The sequence below is a fragment of the Phalaenopsis equestris genome, unplaced genomic scaffold (assembly GCF_001263595.1).
Source record: "Phalaenopsis equestris unplaced genomic scaffold, ASM126359v1 Scaffold001230, whole genome shotgun sequence".
Taxonomy (NCBI): Eukaryota; Viridiplantae; Streptophyta; class Magnoliopsida; order Asparagales; family Orchidaceae; genus Phalaenopsis; species Phalaenopsis equestris.
The window spans coordinates 181072-205248 of record NW_018165669.1 but is presented as its reverse complement, the minus strand read 5'-3'; the positions used below and the strand labels follow the sequence as shown (position 1 = coordinate 205248).

Here is a 24177-nt window from a genome sequence, read left to right as displayed (position 1 = left end):
ATATTCGTTTTCTATAACTAACATTTAACAAATGAAAGAGTCACTATATAAAGTAAATAAAGTAAATTAAAATAATAAAGTTATATTTATCTAATATCTAGTTGTCTGTAATTTTTATATACATTCTCTTTTATTGTACATCTTTTAATCAATTTATTTAAACCTGAAATGTTAGTTCAAAACAATAGTAAGCTAAAAATGTTGGTGTACTTCTAAGCTATAATAACGTAACGAAAATAAAATAATATGCAAGTCGGTTATACTTTTAATAAATCAGCACAAAAGTATTTTATAATTTATAAATATGATTGATCACAATATTTCATAATATTTAATATATTTTAACATATCAATAACATGTCAATATCATTTTATATCTGTACAACCGTAACAAGAGTACCGTCTAAAATTGTATCACTTAAATCAAATAAATATCAATATCTTTTTCATTTACGTGCATGAGTACCTTAGCATTCCCCCTACTAGTATCATAAAAAAGTGAACTTCATCAGTCAAGCATGCACATTGAGTCAGTCTATGCAGTTCATATCATTCATATATTTATTTCCATCAATTCAAGATAATCTATATAAATTTACATAACAAATAATAATGGTATTTCTAAAATGTATACTCATCACAATGATATGACCAACATCTAACAGAGCATTTAAATCACAATAAAATAGTGCAATCAAATTTCAATAACAATAAATGAAATTGGTTAAGAAAAAATAAGAACTACTATAACTTAAAAGTAAGAGTGCTCACCTTAGAAAATAATTGGTTTAAATCCAATTGTTATATATTCTAGTTCACTCAGGTTAATTAACATTACCATAAAACAATTTTCAAACACAATTTTTACATTTTATGAAAGAGATTTAATTTAAATAACCCTAACAAGCCTTACAAAAAACTAGTTCAGTTAATTAGTTCGATTCTCCTTAATCCTTTAATTCAACTATTTGTCAAATTATAATAACATATTATTTCATGAAATTTTAATATTAAATTAATAACACCTTTAATTGAAATAACTTTATAATTAAAGCATAAACTCATAAACCCTTGCTTTAATCTTCATTGAATGCCTTGATTTGCATCCTCCTGCTTAAACCCACACCACAAGCCCTTCTCACTAGGCACATTATTTAAATATAATAGCTTTCAATTAGAAAAATATAATATTTATTTCATAAAGTTTATTATAACATAATATCATCAAATTAAATAAACAATAATCTTATACAAAATAAAATATAACTCTAACCTTATTGCCTCAGTTTAAACCTTACCGGCCCACAAGCCACTCATGCTCATGATTGATGCACGAGTCGTTCGATACTTCTGCTTCAGTGCTTCAATGCCTTCGGCTAGGAAGCTTCCCCCTCTTCTTCCCTTTCTCTTCTCCTCTTTCTTCCTTCACTCAGTTAGGGCACGATTTCCCTTGACGGAAACTTACAGAGGCTCAGATTCCCTCCTTTCTCACACATAAAACCTCAACCTTCCTCGTCCTTACTCTTTGTTGGTCGCACCTTGGATCGTCAATGACGCATGAAAGGTGAGCCGCTCGCCTCTTTGCTTCCTCTTTTAGTTGCTCGCAGAAGTCGACAGAGCCCCTCGTCTCCTTCTTTTTATACTTTCTTTTATGCTTTCGCTCTTACTCCAATCCTCTCTCACTCGCTCTCCGTCTCTTGCTTGGCTCATTCCTTCAGCTCGTACAAAACGTGGGAATAAATCCTTCATTCTAAATTCCCAAGAGCAGCACATCTGTTTCGAACAAGTGCCGTGCGAGGGATTAAATCTTATTTTATTTCTTTTATTTATTAGTTATGACAATCTTCTCTATAAAATTTCATCTTAGAAATTTGCAAATTTATTCCAAGTCACATATCAATGCAAAAAACACATGAACTATCCTTATTTCTTTATCAAGTAAAACAAAACTCTGATACAAGATAACTCCACTAACTTCCCCATCAACTGAAACAGGATAACATCAACATAACAACACACATCCTCTAAATAAGAAATACATTAGAATGACACTCCTATAAAATAAAATAAAACATAACATGCATTAGTCCATATTAGCATTAACATCAGTTGCAGATGCTTTCGGCCCCTATTAATAAGAAAATACACTCAAGGTCAAATAGATTGTCTTGGTTAAACTTGAGTAGGAGCAGAAGTTTTAGACTCTATCCCTCTCTGCCTACCTGCAATCTTCCGCAAAAGAGCTCCACTTGATTTATGTTCTGGGTTTTATGGTAATGTGACAAGGCGAAGGACACTAATAACATATATGAGAGCCCATCAAATATTCATCTGTATGCTGTTTTCAATATTTAAAACAAGTGACTGCAGTACTCCGATTAGTGTCACTACTCAATCTATCAGAATTGAGCTTGGGCATCTTCTCATTGGACCCCTTCGATTAATCCACATGCTCCCATCATCAATACTTTTCTCTTGTGTATCTCCTTACGCTTATGATTAACCTGAAAATCAATCTCTACTTATCTAGCCCGCTCTGCTAACACTGAGTAGTCATCAATTCCCAAAGGCATTAACGGCTACTTGATCGAATCTTTTAATCCATAAATAAAATTGTAGCATTTTGCTTATATAATAGCTATCAATTGTGGTGCATACCTTGATAGTGTAGAGAACTTTGATTCATACTGCATAATTATCTTCTCTTCTTGCAACAACTTCATAAACTTGTCATGCAACTGTGTTAGAATAGATAGGTACAAACCACTCTTTAAATAGAACAAAAAAATCCTCCCCACTTACCACAATGTTGGGTATGTCTCCTAGCATGCCCTAGCGCTAACATTGAGTAGTCATCAATTCTCAAAGGCATTAATGGCTACTTGATCAAATCTTTTAATCCATAAAGAAAATTGTAGCATTTTGTTTATATAATAGCTATCAATTGTGGTGCATACCTTGATAGTGTAGAGAACTTTGATTCATACTGCATAATTATCTTCTCTTCTTGCACCAACTTCATAAACTTATCATGCAACTGTGTTCAAATAGATAGGTACAAACCACTCTTTAAATAAAACAAAAAAATTCTCCTCACTTACTATCATGTTGGGTATGTCTCCTAGCATGCCCTAGCGCTACCCAAACCACCATCATTCAGTTTCTCCATAAAGCATAAATATAAGTAATGACACCCTTCTTTCATGTAGACATGTCATGTTGTCTAGTATCTTTTCTATCCTAATAAGTTAATTTTGTTCTTCAAGCAGATCTTAAGTTCCCTTAAACAAAGGTGGACGCAAATCTTGAAATATTACCAAGAATGTTTATCCATAACAACTGTATCACTTCCATTAGGTTATGATCTGAACTCTTGAATCAACAGTCATTACTATCATCTTGGTCAAGGTATTCATATTTACAGCTATAGCAGGCGGTAGTTCCTTATTTCCAATTGGCTTCCCTCTTCTATAATCTCAGTTGCATCTATTAGCCTGAATTAAAATAATTACTCAATTAGCATTAATTTAATCTTTCAATTTTATTATTCATAATTTCCTTATAATTGTTCTATTCACACTTTCATTAATATTAGATTATTTAATACTAAACATTATCTCTGATACCACTTTTGTCAAGACCCGGCTAGGAGCTTTAAATTAACTCAGGCAGGAATATACGGTCAGACGATAGTATGAAATTTCTTTACATTCATTTTCTATAACTAAAATTTAACAAATAAAAGAGCCATAATGTTAATTATTTTAAAATAATGCGATTAAATTTACCTCATTTATGGCAACCTGTGAATAGTTTGAGCTGAATTGCAGTATTGTAACGAAAATAAAATAATTAACATATCAGTTAAACTTTTAATAAAACAATATAAAAGTATTTGATAATTTATCAATATGTTCAATTATGATATTTCATAACATTCAATATGTTTAATATATTAATAGCATGACTATACTATTATTTGTAACACCGTTTAAAATTATAGAAATTAAGACACATTAATATCAATATCATTTTTTATTTACATGCACAAGTATCTTAGTATTTCTCAACTAGTAACATAAAGGGATAAACTTCATTATAATCAAGAATGCACACAATATCAGTCTATATTGTCACACATCGGGTCCGGAAAAAGGTACATCCCGGCAACACAGAGAGTGATAAAAAGAAATGAACATGTTTTGTATTCTCAAACGAAAAAGAATATACAAGTAATAATAGAAAGAAATAAAAATATCTCATTTTATTACATAAATAAAAATACAACTGATACAATTGAAAGGAAATGAGATATCAGAAAGAAGCCAAAATAAAAATAGGGACTACATAACCAAGAAAGAAAATATAATAACTCAAAAAAAATTGAAAATACCGAATGAAAATCTAAATCTAAAAATTTTGTTTCGGTGGAGAGGGTCTGGAAGTGGCTAGGTGAAACATATTATATAAAAATAACAACGAGTAAGTTTGAAAATTTAACTCAAAAATTAACAAATATTTATTAAAACATAAACAATAAATAAGGTGAGGCATGCAATATAACCAATAAATGTTGATTTATTCTATGTATAAAAGAAATTGCATAGATTATCACATGTTTGTGATCCTGAATAGGAGTGACTTGAACACATGCATATTTATGTAAATATTTACATGCTAAAATATCATATGTTTATGCATAGATATGGCTCATCAATCATAGATAACTTCAGAATATACATATATATACATAAATTTATATTTATATCTAGTCGGTTTACTATTACACACTAAAACAAAAAAAGTAGGCATCAATCTCATGGAAATTCACTTATTTCTCCGAATGACCCGTTGGTTCGGTTAGACATAATAAAAGAATTTAATGTCGACATAATAATCATACTAAATTAGGTATCTTTCATCCATCACAATCAATACAAGAATATAACAACAAAATGTTCACCGGTATTTATAAATAATTATGAAAACTAAAATAATAAGATTTGTCACATAGACTATAAAAGAAATAATAGCTATTAAAATCATGAAATGCAAACAATTAAATACAAAATTAAGCAACAATAAACAAGGTTAATTGCATATTAAATTTATCATGAGCAAAAATAAAAACTACTACAATTATATGAAAAAAATTTTAAGGGGTACGAATGACAAACCTACAATTAGCTAGTAATCTAATGCAACTAGCAAGGATAACACGAATAACTAGGAAGCGTATGTTTATCTTAGAATAAATAGCAGTTTCTCGCTTCGATGCGGCAAACGTGGTACATCTACGAATTTGACAGTTCGACTAGCAATCCTACATCAATTAGGAAATAACATATAAATGATTAAGTAATTTATTTATCAATTTAATTATGTGTATCTAATAGACCTACAAAATTTTACCGTGTATGCATATATGTATATGTATGCATATATATATGTATATATATATATATATATATATATATATATATAAATATATATATATATATATAATCATTATTATTATATTCTTAAAAAAAGAAAAATAGCAACTTAATCATCAACTTAATAAACTAATTTAATATAATCAAATTAGTATTTTTCTTTTATTTTATTATAATATATGAGAAATTAGACCTAATTTTCTACTAAAATTTTGAGTGATCTACATAATACCATACTTTTTAACAATAAATAAAATCAAAATGACATCTAGTCCTACAATCCCTTCAATTTGTTTCTCTTTCGGTTAGCCTTAAATCATAGATTTGTTAAATCCCTCAGAAAGACAGACTTGCGGGATTAAGAGGAGTTGAAGTGCACGCGAGAGGAAGGCAGGGGTTACCTCCCTTGATGGTTTCGGGTAGCGACGGGAGAGGAAGAAGACGGCAAGATCTCATCTTTTCCTGCACTGCTATCTCCAATAGGAATTTTATAGCAAGAGTTTGGCGCATGAGAGTAGGAGGAAGAAGAGCTAATCGACAGTATTGGCCAAAACCGAGAGAGGGAGGAGGAAGATCAGAAGGACAGAATGACGAGGTTTTCGTTCAAAGCTTTAATGCCCTAACCCACGCTTAGTTCATATAGGAAGAAGAGGTAGCAGTCGATCGACAGATTGGGAAGGCGGCAATGGCGAGCGGAAAGAAGAAAAGGAGAAGTGCAATTCAAGATGGCAATGACCAAGAAGGAAAAAAGGTTAAAAAAAAAATTGATTCTTACATATGCAATTCGAATCATTCATGCATTTGTTTCATTCAATTCAATATATTTTGTATACATTTAGAAAATGCATAATAATAGTACTTACAAAATGCGTATTCATCACAATGGCACGGCCAACAACTAAAATAACATTTAAAACGCAATAAAATAGTGCAATTAGGTTTCAGTTACATCTAATGGGTTCGGTCTGGAAGAAACAAAAATTACTATAACTTGAATGAAAGACTACTTACCTTAGTTTCACCTTATGAAATGTTCCTTTTAAATTCAAATTGTTCTCTCTTCTAGTTCCCTTAGGTTAATTAACATAACTCCAAATTAAAATTACCCCAAAAGAATATTTGAACATAATTTTTAAATTTTATAAAAGAGATTTAAATTAAATAACCCTAAAATGGCTCACCAAAAAATTTTCAATTGATTTGTTTGATTCTCTTTGTCCTTTAATTCAACTGCTCGTTGAATCATAATCACGTATTAATTCATGAAATTTTAATATTAAATTAAAAACACTTTTAATATAAAGAATTTTATATTTAAAGAGTAAAATCATAAATTGTTAACTTAACCTTCATTGAATGCCTTGATTCACATCTTTTTCCTGCATGAACCAACACCACAAGCCTTCTTGCTAGGCTTCTTAACATTCATTAAATATAATAACTTTCAATTAGAAAAATTATAGTCTATTTCATAAAGCTTAGTATAACTTAATATCATCTAATAAAATAAACAAATATCTTACAAATAATAAAACAAAACCCTAACCATAACGCCTTAGTATAGACCTTACCCACATGCAAGCCACTCCTGAGGTCACGATCGATGCACGAGTCACTCGATACTTCTACTTTAGTCATTTGACGTCTTCGGCTTTGACCCTTCCTTCTCTCTTCTTCCATTTTCCCCCTCCTTCCTTCACTAGATTAGGGCACGATTTCCTAATCGAAACTTACAAGGGCTTAAATTCCCTTATTTCTTACATAAGAAACCTCAATCTTTCTTCCTGTTCCTTCCTCTTAGCATGTCGCATCCATGACCATCAACAACGCACGACAAGTGAGATGCTCGCCTCCTTTCTTCCTCCATTTATTGCTTGCGGAAGTCGACAAGCCACTCATCTCCTTCTTCCTCTGCTTTCTCTTAAGCTTTCACTCTCACTCCTCTCTTTTTCTCGCGTTTTCTATTTCTGGCTTAGCTCGTTCCTTCTGTTTAAAAAAAATAAGGGAATAAATCCTTCATTCTGAATTTCCAAGAGCATCACACCTGCTTCAAACAGTTGTCGTGAAGGATTAAATCTCCTTTTATTTATTGTTATTACAACGTGCTCATGAAATTAGGGCCTGTTTGGGGCAGCTTAATGGGTGTCGCGGCGTTTTGAAAATGCCCCGACTGTGTTTGAATTCTGAGTTCACCTCTGATAATCTTCGCCGCTCTGAATCGCGATTATGGAATTCCTTAATACCCGCCGAAGCGGGATGGAGGCCGCATCCCACGTATTCTTATAGGGTTAGGGTGAAGAATTCAGGAGGTTCCCTTCTCTGCTCTCCCTCACCCTCCCGATCTCTCTTCTGGTCCGTGCTCTCGCTGAGATCGTCACATATTACGACCTCACACTCTCGTCCTCCCCGATCATTCCTACATACTCCCAGGCGACAGTGATCATGTTACGATGGTTTCCCAAGAGGACAGTGCCGCTGAGGAGAGACGACGTCAGAGTTTTAATACTTGTAGTTGTAATTGTATTTCTTCTTATTTTATTTGTTTTGATACTCACGAAGTGGTGAGCAATATTTTTAAATTTCTGTAACTGAAATGTAATATTTTAAGACATATGTTTTATCTATTATTTTTCATAAACAGCTCTATTGCAAACAGCTAACCAAACATGGGCAAAATGGTCATTTATTCAAAAACAACTCCCAGTAAACTGTACTGAATAAGCTGTCTCAAACAACAAGCCAGCTTATTCTGATAATCTGCAGATTATCAGATTATCAGATTATCAGAATAATCTGTTTATCAGTTTATCATATCAGCAGATTATAAATAATCAACAGCTGCCCCAAACAGACCCTTAATCTGCAAAAATTATGGCTTGTTTGCTCCTTGCTTGCATCTCATCTATTAGTGTGTTCATAAAATTAGTCTCCACAAATTAAGGCTAGATCAACTCCTTGCATGCCATCTCATTGTTCTATGTTCATGAAAGTAATCTCCATATATTCTGGCTAGACTGGCTCCTTATGTCATTTTGTTGATCCATATGCTCATAAATGCCACCTCTCCTACCTATGTGCCAATATACTGTTAATAAAGCTAAATTTTTTCTCTTAATTGTGTATACATCCTATCATGCAATCCTCTTATGTTATATTAATAAGGATCCAATGATGAAATAAAAGATAGGTAATTTTCTACACCATTTATTTATTTATCACAGTATAAGGGCCAATGCACTACAATAGTTTTTTGCTTTTCTTTCATAATGATACAGTGAAGTTCCTCAAGGTATTAAACAACATTACCAAAAATTTCATGAGAACTCGTTCCATTGTCTTGAAGAAAATCGCTTCTGCGATCCATGAAAATCTCATGAGGATTTATTCACCTCTATTTGACCCACTAACATAAGAATTTGTTCTCAGCCACAGCTTCGCCCTGTTCAACTATAGTTTCATTGGCATGAGGATTTATTCTCTATCCATCTTCCCAGTTCTAATTATACCGCTTAATTTCACCCTCTCCGTTGCACAGATCAAAGAAAATTTGGTCCGATTAGAGTTAGTCTAACAAAGTTTCCTCTACAATCTTGTTTATCAATCTCTCTCACTGCTATCCGGAACAATCTGGATCTACACTCGACACAATGTAAGAGCTCATGTATACCTCATATTTATGGGCAAATTGAACCAAAGAACCTCGTTTGCGTGACTTCTGAACTTGGTTCACCCTCAACTCTATCGGATTAAACCAGTTTGGAATCAATTTGCTATCTATTGATTGATTTTCCGCAAATTTGAGAAATAAACGTTATGTTGACTATAGTGAATATATCAACCAATAACTTGGATATTTTCGGCGTAAGACTCTCGCAAACATTATTCCACTAAGAAATTTCCATTTCAGTTCTTATTTAAGAGAAAAAAAATAATGGGAGCATATTATTGGAAAGGATATGCTTCTTAATAACCAAGATTGTCTCAATAGCAAAACAAAAATGCAAGAGTTATGAGATACATCTTAGAATTCATCGATTATATGTTTTTTTCTGAATCCGATGCCACATAAAATAATCAAAATATGTGAAAAAATTTACAAGTAGATTACAATCAGAATATGGCAACCAAAAAATTTTAATTAAAATATGAAACAATAAATTACACTCAAGGAAACTCCCAATTGAGGATTATTTTTCTAGACTTCAAAACGTACGTACATGATTGGTTAATATAATATGTGCAAAACTTCCTCCCAAATTTCATTTAATTGTTCAAGAGATTCTTGAATAGAGAAAATTAGAGTAATTCTTGATAAAGTTTTATACTAAATTTAAGATTATTTGTTCCAACTCGATGAATCTTAACCCTTCCTCGTCATTAGAAATGTGCTATAGTCTTGATTCAAGAAAAAACAAATAATATTTCAACATAATACGCACAAGAATCCTATTACATGTGCAACACGCGGAAAGACTAAAAGAAAACGATGCAATAGATACAAGTGTATAGGAATAGTTCAATAGGGTTTCCTCCCTCGCTAAAGAAGACTTCAGGGTTTCCTCTCTGGCTCAATACTACTCCAATCCCCACGTTAGAAGCTCCATACTACATCTTAAAATTCATCAATCAGATGTTTTTCTGAATCCGATGCCACATAAAATAATCAAAATATGTGAAAAATTTTACAAATAATTTACAATTAGAATAAGGCAACCAAAAAATTCAATTAAAATATGAAATTATAAATAAACTGAAAGAAACTCTCAATTTAGGATTATTTTTCTAGACTTCAAAACTTACCGACAGGATTAGTTAATATAATACATGCAAAAAGTACCTCCCAAATTTCATTTGATTGTTCAAGAGGTTATTGAATAGAGAAAATGAGATTAATTCTTGATAAAGTTTTACACCAAATTTAAGATGATTTGTTCAGACTTGATGAATTGTAACCCTTCTTCATCATTAGAAATGTGCTTTAGACTTGATTCATGAAAAAAATTATATTTCAACATTATACACATAAGAATCATATTGTATATGCAACTCATGGAAAGACTAAAGAAAAAAGGCATGCAAAAGAAATAATGTTAAAATGTTTCCCCCTACCTCAATAGTACTACAATCACCACGTTAGAAGCACCGCAATACACCTCAAACAACTGACTGAAGTCTGGTAAATATAACACTAGGGTTTGTGTTACCTTGTAATTCAGAGATTTAAAATCATATTGGGTTGTCTCTATCCACTGGAACTTCTCTTCCTTCAAAAGGATCTGTCAGCAAAGCTGTAATTGTGTTGAAGCTCGTGATGAATTGCCTATTGAATGATGTTAACCCAAAAAACCTTCTCATCTCAATAAAAGATTGTGGGGGTGTCCAACTAACGATCGCCTCTATCTTCGTAAGGTCCATCTGAATGTCAGCACAATAGAATGTAATCCCGAAAACGTATATGCGCTATCAGGAAGTCGCACTTATTCGAGTGAGTATATAGCTTCTCCAACCCCAGAATGTCAAAAACCCACCTCAGATGCTACAAGTGATCCCCCTCAAAACTGTTGTGGCAAGGATATCGTCGATGTAAATAACCACGAACTTCGCAATGTGGGCTTGAAAAATGTGATTCACCGGCCTTAATAAGGTGTTAGGTGCATTGGGCAGTCAAACTAGCATGATGGTCCACTCATACAACCCATCTCTAGTCTTAAAGGTGTTATTTCATTCGTCCCCTGACTCATACTAATTTGATGATATCTGCTACTCAGATCAATCTTGGAAAAGACTATAACTCCATGTAACTCATAGAGTAGGTCGTCCAGGTGAGGGTTAGAGAACCAGTATTTGATGGTAACCTTGTTGATAACCGAATATCGTGCACATCTTCCACGAGCAATCCTTTTTAGGCACCATCAGCACAGGGGTAGCGCACGTGTCGGTGGTCGCTCTCACCAATCCCTTAGTAATGAGATATTGTGCTTCCCTTTGTATCGTACTCCAATGACCTCAATCTATATGCAAGTCTGTTAGGCGACACTAATCCTGAGATAAGATCTATGGCATGTTGGATATCCCTAAGCAGTTGTACCCTCTAGCAAGTAATCGGCCATCACTTGTTGGAACTCAGCTAACAGTGGTTGAACCATCTCCAGCGGATTCATCTTCTACTTAGTTCCCTCTAAGAAGATAATTTCAATGCCAGGGGGCTTCTCGAACATACTGCTGAAAAGAGGTAAGTGAGACCTAGGGTTATCCCTAACAGATGTAGCTACTCCTCCAAAATCCTTGATGGAAAAGAGAACGATGTGATTCCCCTCCTTCGTGAACGTGCAAGTGTTCGTGAACCCGTCATGTTGCATTTTACGCTCAAATAACTGCGACCTCCACAAAAAGATATTGCAAGCGTCTGTGGGCACCACGTCACACCACACTTGGTCCTGTAAATGATTCACAATGAAGAACTCAATCAGGCACAACTAATCTACTCGTATCTCAATTACTTTCTTCAATCATATTAGAGAAAAGGGTTGAGACTGTTTCTGTGTAGCCATATTCAACTTTAGCATGAAAGTAAAGACCATGTTCTCACAGCTTTCTCCGTCAATAATGGGGCCACACACTTTTCCTCTCACCGTGCACCTTGTGCGGAAGAAATTATACCTCAACCGCGAGTGATCCCTCTACGGTTTCGCCTGCAAAACACATCTTACAACTAGCATTTCCACTTCATCTCCCTGGAGTTAATATTCCTTACCTCGATGCTCCGTTGTTGCTTCATCACTCACGTCCTGCATTACACCCTGCTCGGAGAATGACAACACTTGGTTCATCAGGCAGCTAGAGGCGATGTGACCATATTTGTGACATCGAAAGCATTTACGGGCTAGAGTTGTACTGAGTGTGTTGCTCTTCTCAGGCTTCCTATCACTCAGATCTGCCTTGTTAGTTCTTGTCCAGTTCTTCCCACTCCGCCAGGTGTGCTCTTGTTGGGGCCTCCAACTGTTGGGGGTTGTCTGAATTGCTTGAGGCCATTGAGGAAAATACCATGGGTGAGGTCACCACTAAACATAATAGTGAGATTTGTGGAGGAGAGCCAAAAGAAAAGTGAATGTCTTCAATGAAGAGGAGAATAGATCAGGACCGTTTAGAATTTAGTGTCAATGGAAACCAAGAGAGAACATGACTGTTGGAGGGTACAGAGATCTGAGAATTAAAGTAGACCAAAGGAAAAAGCATGCAAAAGATACAATGTTAAACTTGCAAGGGTACAGGCATAGTTCTATAGGTTTTCCTCATTAAAGAAGGCTACAGGGTTTCCTCCCTAGCTCAATACTACACTGATCCCCATGTTAGAAGCGCCACATTACAGCTCAAACAACTGACTAAAGTCCGATAAATTTAACACTGGTCTTGTGTCACCTTCTTCTTCAGGGTTCTAAAACTTAACTTAATTGCCTCAGTCCACTGGAACTTCTCTCCCTTCAAAAAAATATGTCAGAAGAGTTGTCATTGTGTTGAAGCACCTCATGAATCGCCTGTTGAATGAGCTAGCCCCAAATACTGTCTCATCTCTAAAAAGGATTGTGGGGGTGCCCAACTGACGATCGCCACTATCTTTGAGGGGTTCATCTGAATGTTGGTGTCGGACATAATATAACCCCAAAAACATACCTGCGTCATCAGGAAGTGGCACTTATTCCGGTGGACATATAGCTTCTCCGACCCCAGAACCTCAAAAACCTACCTCAGATGTTGTAAGTGCTCCCCCTCGAAACAGTTGTGATAGTGATATTGTTGAGATAAATAATCACGAACTTCCCGATACAAGCTCGAAAAACCTGATTCATCATTCTAAATAGGGTGTTAGGTGCACTGGGCAGTCCAAATGGCATGACGGTCCACTCGTACAACCTGTCGTTATTCTTAAAGGTGCTCTTTCATTCATCCCCCGACCTCATTCTAATCTGATGACATTCGATGCTCAAATCAACCTTTGAAAAGACTACGTCTCCATGTGACAGATACAGTAGGTTGTCCAAGCGAGGGTTAGGGAACAGGTATTTGATGGTGACATTGTTGATAACTCGATTATCGATGCACATCCTCCATAGTTGTCCTTCTTAGGCACCCTCAACACAGGGGCAGCGCACGTGCCGGTACTTACTCTCACCAATCCCTTAGTAATGAGATCTTACGCTTGCTTCTGTAGCATACTCCAGTGGCCTCAATCTATATGCAGGCTTGTTGGGCAACACTAATCCTGAGATAAGGTATGTGGCATGTTGGATATCCCTAAGCGGTTGTAGACCCTCTGGCAAGCAGTAGGTAATCACCTTCTGAAACTCAGCTAACAGTGGTTGAACCTTGTCCAGTGGATTCATCTTATCCTCAGTTCCCTCTAAGAAGAATAAGTTCGATGCCATGAGGGCTTCTCGAACATAGTAATGAAATGTGGTAAGTGGGACCTCAGGCTTATCCTCGACAGATGTAGTTGCTCCTCCAAAATCCTTGATGGAAAAGAGAACGACGTTTTTCTCCTCCTTCGTGAATGGGTAAGTGTTCTTGAATCCGTCATGTTGTGCCTTACCATCGAATAACCACGGCCTTCAAAACAGGATATGGTAGGCGTCTGTGGGCACGTCACGCCACAGTAGGTCATATAGTTGATACACAATGAAAAACTCGATCAGGCACTATTAATCCACTCGTATCTCATTTAATTTCTTCAACCACATCAAAGAAAAGGGTTGGGAGTATTTCTATGTAGTCAAATTCAACTTCTGCAGTCTTTGTAAGTAGGCGAAATGCTTCTACAGATAATCATATGGTAAAGTTAGCAGGGAAGCTGACAACCTACACGAAAGTTGTAGGGTATGATCTGCAGGTAAAAAAAATGGAAAAACACCTACAAAGAAAGCTACAGATTATGGCCTCGGGTATGGCCTAAGAAAGGGTTGTAGCAAGAAAAAGCTTCAGAGGTCCTGTTGCAGAAAGACTCTGAAGGAGAGATTGTTGCAAAAAAAAACTCCGGAGAAGAAAGCTCCAGAGGGCCCGCTACAGGAAAAAAGCTCCTAAAGAGGGCCTGCTGAAGAAAAGAGCTCTGAAGGAGGACCTGATACAAACAAAAACTCTGAAAAATGACTTGATACAAGAAAAAGCTCCAGAGGAGGGAATGCTGCAGGAAAAAACACTAGATAGCCTATTACAGGAGAAAGCTCTGAAGAAGGGTCAGGAGGGCTTAATGCATAAAAAAGCCTATGGCGACAAAGGAGATCAGAGGAAGCGTATCAATGTTTTGATTAGAAGGACCAATAATGTACTCCTTAATCAATGTATCTACTCCAACACCTAGACCTTCCATAAGAATAGTCAGCTTTCCTGATACATCTTCCCTTCCACGAAGCCAATGCAGAACCTTTTTTGCATCTAAAATCCTCGCTTTGCTAACAAGACACCTTGAAGACTCAGGCAGGAAGAATCTTGTTAATGCCAAATATATCAGGGATGGGATGGAGTGAAATCCAAGTATCACTCTTCAGTTAGGATTCTCCATAAGAGACATTGCAAACACCATACAGTACACATAAAAATTCCCCTTGAGCCACAGAGTGGTGTAAGGGTATTTAATTGCCCTCTTATTTCAGGTGGGGATGCGAAAATATACACAGGAATAAGGGTAACAGCCAAGCCAACTCCAAACCCATCAATGAGCCTCGCAAGGAGTAAGATGTAAACATTTGGAGAACACGGCATGATCAAGCCACTAATAAATCAAAGTACTGATGACAAGATAAACATGGGGTGCCTGTCACACCAATCTGAAATAGGTCCTGAGCATTTAGTAATTATTGTAACGCCAATATGTGACATAGCCACAATTAAACTTTCAATAGTAGGCTCTGTCTGCAACTTAAATTCCCTTATAATATAAATAACAGCTCGTGCAATTATAGCATTGTCCCAACCCTACAACAGGTTTCTAACAGCGGTTGCTATAAAAACAACTCTGTCCATCTCTCTAGCAAGAAAGAGATATGATTATTAACAAACAACAGCTTTCGTCGATTGGAATTCAAATAAAAGTATATTCATTCAATTGACTGAAGAATCAAAAACAGAAAGCATGGCCATCACAATGAATAAACCGATGTAAGTAGGCCAAAATAGGCCAAGAAAGCTCAATCAGAATCCAACACTTAAAATCCCTTTCTCCCCTGCCTAATGCCACCTCTCAAGCAGCAAAATACATTCAACAAGAGTCAGGTAATAACCTACAGAAAGGAGAGTTGGCTGGCAGAAGGGAGACCGAAGACTGAAAAAAACTGCAAGGGAAGGAGCGACTGGCGAGAACGGATGCAAGAGGGTGTTCCCATGACATGAAAGGCTACAAAAGGGAACTCCTGCAGGAAGAGGAAGTTTCCAACGAAAAAATTGAAGAGCCTGCAACATGGAAAAGATTCTTAGTTTTAGGGAATAGGAAGTTTCCAGCAACAGGAGATACTAAGGTTTGTTTCAAGGCTCTGATACCGTATTGAATTTCATAATTCAACGGAATTATTTTATTGATATGAAAAAATAGGCTACAAACACCCTTACATGAATCCTAGAATAGTAAAGAGAAGAAAAAGGAAATAAAATTAAAGGAAATATATAACACCTATATCTCCAATTAATTAATCTTGGAGATAAAGAAAATGACAAAAAATAGAAAAGCCTAAAATATGAAATGAAATAAATCCAATCAAAGAAAATAAATCTAAAATAGGAAAGGAAAATAATCTAATCCTAGAAATTTTTAACAAGAATAAATTATTTCCTAATATAACTTCTAACAGGTTCTTTGGTGGCTCATTCATTTACTATATGGACATTAAAATATTAGTGATAGAAAAATAATAATAATAAAATTAATTTCACCATCCGAGCTTTTGTTCTCACCTTAGTTAATTCTAAGACTTAAGTCAGGTCGTGACAGTTTCATTGAGCATTATAATGTAGCATTAGAGCTAGAATTTGATATAATGAGATGTGATGTGGGTTCTCTATGGTCCACATCTTGATGGCCAATGAAACTAGGCACCCATACATGACATTATAAGATAATATATTATGTCAAGAAATAAATAAAATAAGCAAATAAATGTTATCTTATGAATAGTTTAATATGTTGACACATGCAAACCCGACTAATCTAACACATTATGATTGTGAACTTTAACATCTCTTTTAATTTTTTTTTAGCAAATAACCTTTCTTATTCTTAAGACATACTATTATTCAAACAATTTTACTTTATAATGAATTTATATAATTCACCAGACTGGTCAATCATACTATTATTCAAACAATTTTACTTTATAATGAATTTATATAATTCACCAGACTGGTCTATGTTTGTGCTTTTAAACCTCATCTCTAATTCATGATTAGCATACCAAGTTATTTCATCTCCTTAAACAATTGAATTATGTTTTAGAGCTACTTATCTTATTCATCTTTATATCTCAGATATTAATTTGACAATTATTTCCGATAAAGTGAAAGATAAGATTGAACTTGAGTGAAGATCATATTCTGAATCAACATTCCAATAGTTTGATGCTTAGTTCTGATATAAGAAGCATATTCATGTACTATACATTGTCAAAGTTGATATTAGGCATAAGGACTCAAGATTATCATTAGAATAAGAGAATGAATGGAATTTTTTAAATGTATTCTAGAACAATTAATGTGTATAATCATGTTGGATCTTTATGAGTTAGGAATTATAAAATATGATATGTTCAGACGGTTCAAATGATTGAGTCAATAACTAGCTAGATTGTGATAGGTATATTTCTACAATGAGTGATAATAGATTCACTTTTCTAAGTTAAACAATTACATCTTATGTTCAATCGAAAAGGTGTTATTGTGGGGATCATAGAGTTGATGTATAAACATCAATTTTATGATTACTGTATTACCTTCATATCTTTCAATTGATTCTGAGAGTTGATACAGTAAATCAAGGCTAAAAATCTTTAAAACAAAGTAGAAATTTAAAACTCAACACAAGTGTAATTAAAATAAAGTAAAATTTTGTAAAATTCAGTTACCAGTGATTGACACGTAGTGAATTGGATAAGATGCCAACGACTTATGAGGGAAACAAACAAAGATTATTTTGCAAGTAAAATAGATGGCATGCTGAATGAAATATAAATTCATTTTGAAACTGTTAGCATAAACTTCCATTTAAAGCATTCTTAAATGGAATTGTGAGTTAAAAGCATACCATGCAGATGGGACTCAACACTTCCATTTCGAACAAGTTCATAAACCAAACAGCGTTTATGGCCTTCAATGCATATACCAATCAGCTTGACCAAATTACGATGATGCAGTCTGCTCAGCATTTCTACTTCTCCAATGAATTCACGATCACCATTCTGTTCCTTCCTTGTTAGCAGCTTAACGGCAACTTCATCTCCATTCTCCAAAATTCCAAGATAAACACGTCCATACCCACCTTCACCCAGCATTCTCTCTGAACTAAATCTATTAGTTGCTTTCTCGAGCTCGGATAGTAAAAATGTTTTCACTGAGGATGGGTAAGTAGCCATTGTAGAAACAAGAGACATGGATGTTGAACTTGCAACACTACTTTGTATGGTAGTCCTAGTTCCTGTATCAAACCAATATGGAGATTCCAAGGGGTTACAATCATTTATTTAATCAAATGTTAGATAAATTTTATAACATAATCATCATTTTCAATATAATGTGAAATTACATATATATAATACATTAAAAAGTCAAGAAGAGAGGGAAAACGTAAAAAGGGCTATGACAATGCTCCATTTCAAAATGACGCAATCCAGTTTGTTTTTTTGGTCTTTTATTTTGAAACTTGAAAAGATGTACTCAGAGGGACAACAACTCATCCAAAAAATCCAACAAATATTGATATGATATATACTAAAGGCTTGTTTGAGATCAATTTTATTGTTTGGTTGTATTTTGTCTTTTAAAAACAAAATTATTTTGTGTTTTTCATGTATTTTTATATTTTATTCTAAAAATATATTAACATGTTTTTAAAAATACTTTTCAGTGTTTTGAGTGTTTTTAAAAACAAATATATATTAATCAAATAGCCAAAAATGTTTTAAATCAAATCAAAACAAAAACAATACAAAATTAAAATAAAAAAGTGATCCTAAACAGCCCCTAAGAGAAAGAGTCGGCGAGAAGCACAAAACATATGGTAGATAGCATTAGAGAACTCTATTTCAAAATGAGACACTCAATTTTTTAACGTTTCTTATCATTCTGGTTCTGGGGAAGGGGATGTTATTTTTTCATTTAAAAAAAGAAGTTACATTAGCCCAATCAATCTAATATCTAATCTAATCTATATATAATGTATTCTTTTATTTACTGATTCTCATCTAAATTAATAGGAAAATTATTCCCTCTAATATAACGCAAAGTACGTAAATTCTGTACACAAAATTTTGAATATTAATTCATTTTCTCCTTTGTTAATATAAATAATTAATTTGAAAGAACGTTTTCTCCTCATTTTAGAAGGCTTAGACTAACCTTAAAGAAAAATGATTTTACATTTTAATCTAATTGTTTAGAATAATATGGAATATTTTTATTGATATGAAAGGAGGCATAATAACCCTTATATGAAAGATAATAAAAATAAATAACAAGAAAGAAAACATCTAACACCTAATATTTTCAATTAATCAATTCGAATAATTATTTGGAAATAAAAAACAACAGAAAATAGGAAAGTCTAAAATAGGAAAGGAAATAAATCCACTCCAAAAAATATAAGTCTATAATAAGAGAGAAAATAAAGTTACATTAGGAAAGAAATCTAATTCTCATAAATTCTAATAGGAATAAATTTTTCTAATGTAAATTCTAAGACTCCCCCTCGAGTTGAAACATGGTTGAAAACCATGTTCATTTTGGTTTTGAAAACATCAAACAATAGGCAAGGGAGATTCCATGAAGTAGAACTTGAAATCTGCCTCATACTGCGATTTTCCTTGACTATAATTCCTGCAGTGTCTGTAGGTATGCGTGAAGTTCTTATAAGTAATGTTGCAGGGGAGTTTGCAGGGGAGTTTGCAGGGAAGTAGACAACCTATAAGAAAAGTTAAATTCTAGTTGATTGTGTTGTCTTTGACTGCAGTTCTTGTAGGTAGGCAGAAGGCTCCTACATGTAATAATAAAGGTGAGTTTGCAGGGAAGTAGAAAAACTACAGAAAAAACTGACTTCTAATTGACTGCAATTCTTTCAGTGTCTGTAGGTAAGCAGAAAGCTCTTACAGGTAATGTTGCAGGGGAGTTTGCAAGGAAGTAGATAACCTCCAGAAAAAAATTGTAAGGTATAACCTGCAGAAAAAAGGAAAAAAAGAAAAAAAACCTGAAGGTAGGCCTTGCTGCAAAAAAAGTTCCGGAGGAGAGCCTAATAAGTAAAAAAAACCATGGAGGATGGTCTGCTGCAGAAAAAGCTCTAGAGGAGGGTCTACTGCAAGAAAGATTTCGGAGGAGGGTCTGTTGCAGGAAAAGGTTCCAGAGAAGAGCCTGATACAGGAAAAGGCCGAAGGAGGGTCTGCTGCAAGAAGAATTCCAGTGGAGGACTTGTAGCAGGAAAAGCTCCAAAGGAGAGCCTTTTCAAGAAAAAAGCTCTGAAGAAGGGTCTACTGCATGAAAGCTTCAGAGGAGGATCTACTACAGAAAAGATTCAGGAAAAGGGCCTAATGCAAGAAAAACTCTTGAAGGAGGGCTTGATGCAGAAAAGGCTCTCGAGGAGGTCCGCTGCATGAAATAATCTGGTGGAGGAGATGCCATACGAAAAGCTCCGGAGGGCCTAATACATAAATGCTCTAAAGGAGGGTCTGCTTTAGAAAAAACTCCGGATGAGGGTTTGTGTCAGAAAGGCTCGGAGGAGAGCCCACAGCAGAAAGGCTCCGAATGAGAGCCTGTGGCAGAAAAAGGCTCTAGAGGAGGGCTGCCACAGGAAAAGGCTCCAGGGGAGGACCTGCTGCATGAAAAGGTTTCGGGGAAGGGCCTGCTGCATGAAAAGGTTTCGGGGGAGGGACTGCTGCAGAAAAAGCTCCGAAGGAGGGTCTGCTTCAAAAAAAAGCTCCGGATGAGGGTTTGCTACAGGAAAGATTCCGAAGGAACGCTTGCGACAGAAATTCTCTAGATGAGAGCCAGAGACAGAAAGGCTCTGGAGGAGAGCCTGCTGCAGAAAAAGGATCTGGAGGGTTTGCTGCGGGAAATATTCCAAAGGAGGGCTTGCAGCGGAAAGGCTCTGGAAGAGAGCCTGCAGCAGAAAGGCTCTAGAGGAGAGCCTGCAGTAGAAAAAGGCTCTGGAGGATGGTCTGGTGTAGGAAATATTCTGAAGGAGGGCTTGCAACAGAAAGGCTCTAGAGGAGGAGGGTCTGTTGTAGGAAAGATTCTGAAGGAGGGCTTGTGGCAGAAAGCCTCCAGAGGAGAGCTTGAGATAGAAAGGCTCTGGAGGAGCGCATGCGGCAGAAAAAGGCTCTAGAGGAGGTCCTTTCGCAGGAAAGATTTCAAATGAGGGCTTGCGACATAAAGACTCTGGAAGAGAGCCTGCGCCAAAAAAAAAGTTCTGGAGGAGGGTCTGCTGCAGGAAAAGGCTCCGAGGAAGGGCCTGCTGCAAGAGAAGGTTTTGGGGGAGGGCAAAAGCTCCAAAGATAGGTCTGCAACAAAAAAAGACTCCAAAAAAGTTTCACAAGAGCATTTTGCTTGCTCTATGCATTGAGAGAAAGAGCAAAGAACACCATCATGTCTTAATATTTTTGTTGTAGAGGGTAATTTTGGAAGGCCAAGGAACACCGAGTTTGCAACTCTGCAAAACTCATCAAGGAAGACTTCTCCCTGGATATCCTTAATTGAAACAGTAATAAATATTTCAAGCCAATGAAAACTTCCCTAGCCAACACAGCTCTTTGCTCATGAAAATCAAATGTATAGACATGGCAAGAAGGTGCAAGAGCTCTAGCAAGAGTAGTTAGAGAACCATAACCAGTCCCTGACTTCAAAACAACATAGCCCAGAATATCCTCATAAGAGGCCTTCTTCTTAGTTCTCACAGTAAGATCAACAACTAAAACATCCACAATCAGTAAAAGGAAGGACATAACAGTCAATTTTCCATTCAAAACAGAAAGAACTTTCCCAACAGACTTGGCAGCTCCAGTGTTGTTGGCAATGATATTTAAACTATCAGCTCTTCCAGCCCTCCAGTTCTTGCTTGATGGACCATCAACAATATTTTGAGTTGTAGTGATTGAGTGCACAGTTGTTATCAAACCCTCAATTATGTCAAACCTGTCATTAATAACCTTCTTAGCCTTCTTAGAACCACCCTTAAAGTGAACAATAGCAGCCTTGTCCTTCTCCTTGTCCGTAAAGAAACGAGTGGACTCCACAACATATTCAGCACCAGCCTCACCCCATCGGATCTCCTCAAAGTTCCTAATGCTAAAAGCTGTAACAGGTTTCTCCCCAAAGAGAAGGGTCTTGGAGTCCTTGACCGTTATCTCATGATGTTTTCATTGCTCGTGCACAATATTATACTTAAACATTTATGTCATGTATTCGGTGGTAACGAACGGATCGTTAACTGCGACCAACTCCACATCTTCATTCAAAAGCGCAACTCTAGCCACAAGTTGTCTGATCCTTTCGAATTTTTTATTTCCAATCTTGATCTTTTTAGCAGATATCATGGCTATCAACAATAACGAGGAGATAGGAAGCGATTGGAGACAAATTAAAGGCGCACAAGAAATGATCAAGAAGGACAGCAAGCAGGATCAGGGAGAGAAAGCGTCCCTCCCTACCGACAGGGAGAGTGGCAAGAAGGGAGTATGCCAGCTCTGGAGAGAGGACAGATAGTTAAGGTAGGAAATTTGGCTCTGATACCATGTTTGAAATTCAGAATAATGCGAAATATTTTTAATGACATGAAAGTGAGTATAAATAACCATTACATGAATCCTAAAATAGGAAAGACAATAAACAAGAATTAACAGAAAAGAAAATACTTAATATCTCCAATTAACCGATGCATATTAATTATTTGGAGATAAAGGAAACAACATAAAATAGGAAAGTCTAAAATATGAAAAAAAGATAAATCCAATCAAAGAAAATAAGTCTAAAATAGGAGAGGAAATAAAGTTATATTAGAAAATAAATCTCATCTTCATAACTTCTAATAGAAATAAATTATTTCCTAATATAAATTCTAACACTAATTTCAAATATTGTAAAATTTAATTTGATTATTTAAAATTCCAATATTTAATGAAAGCAAAAAAATAAATATAAATTAACTTTTATTGCACATATTATCTAAATTATAAAATAATTTACTAAATAATTCTTATACAAAGATAAAAGAATTATTGAAGGATAAAGTAATATTAATCAATGAAAAAATAAAACTTATTAGTTTTTTAAAATTGTTAGATGGAACCTAGTTTCTACATTTTAATCTCCTGTGTAAGGAATGGTTATTTCATTGAAATAAAGTATTGCTGATTGGTCAGTTAAAAAATACGTTAAATCTGCATAGTGTATGATTGTTCAAGAAATTTGATTTAACACAATCTTGGTGTTTAGGATATAACTAATCACTAAATATTGCGACAACAGAGCTAGCTTATGCCCTATAAAAGTAAATGGTCATGGTAAAGGCACAAAAAATCAATGATTAAAGTCATCAAGAAGAGTGCAAATATATTTTGTCAGTATGCATTCGGATATGCACAAATGAATAATTTATTCAATTCAATCATCATATTAGTAGTATCCTAATTACTAAAGGTTGACTTTAAGAACCATTATCCTCTGGCGTTCCTTATGGAGGTGTTAAATCTATTTTATGCAAATCTCGTTGCACAACTTCTATCTAGCATAATTCCATTTATTTCAACCGTTTATGTTCTACAAACATTTAAAGCTCAAGTACAAAACTTCACATAGTTTTATTGAAATTTATTTGCCAAACAAATGCTTTAAAATTATTTCCACTACAGAGTCCTTTATAATCCTTTTCAACGGTTATCCTGAGGATAGCACAGCTTCATAACAAAAGTATTCCCTGGGAAAAAATTAATTCATCATTACCGAATTAGAATGATAGCCACCCAATTTAGGATTTTAAAGGAACATAAATAACCTTAATAATCTATGATCTTAAACAACATTTACCAAATTTTATTCCATGTAATAGATGCTTGGATTGATTGTGAAAGTGTAGGATTCATTTCAATAAAAAAATTACAAGCTATTTTGACCTTTAACAAAATTTGCAAAATTTGAATCAGCACAGGTAAGCAATGTGGTGAAAACTTGGCAAAGAAAATATCAAAATACCAGATCTCTTGGTCAAAGGGGCGCCGGCAGAGCTGGTAGTAGTAGGCATTCGGTCTAGCTTCTTAAATTTAAGGATTATTAAACCCACTCCGATAAACACCGATATTAGTAAAAATGAGGAAAGAGAAACAAGAACAATTATTTTATCGTTCAAGCTCTGTTTCTTGCTAGCACGTATGTTTGCTCTAAAGGGGTATTGTTGACTTCCACTGGGGTTGATACCTGAAGATCCCCAAGGCATAGGTGGAGGAGAGGAAGGAAGCCCTGTGTATGTCCAGTAATTAATTAAAACAAGAAGGATAAGAGCAGGTTTGGC

General features: G+C 35.0%; 1 protein-coding gene across 2 annotated transcripts in view; it reads right to left on the bottom strand.

The window, feature by feature from the left end:
• Positions 1-24177, bottom strand: part of LOC110033595 (receptor-like serine/threonine-protein kinase ALE2) — a 46864-nt gene that overhangs the window by 3100 nt on the left and 19587 nt on the right. For both annotated transcript variants that reach the window (XM_020737631.1, XM_020737632.1), the window contains exons 6-7: positions 23862-24125; positions 17716-18105 (exon numbers count right to left, since the gene is read on the bottom strand). In XM_020737631.1, the coding sequence (XP_020593290.1) occupies positions 17716-18105; positions 23862-24125 (654 nt within the window). The remainder of the gene's footprint in view (positions 1-17715; positions 18106-23861; positions 24126-24177) is intronic.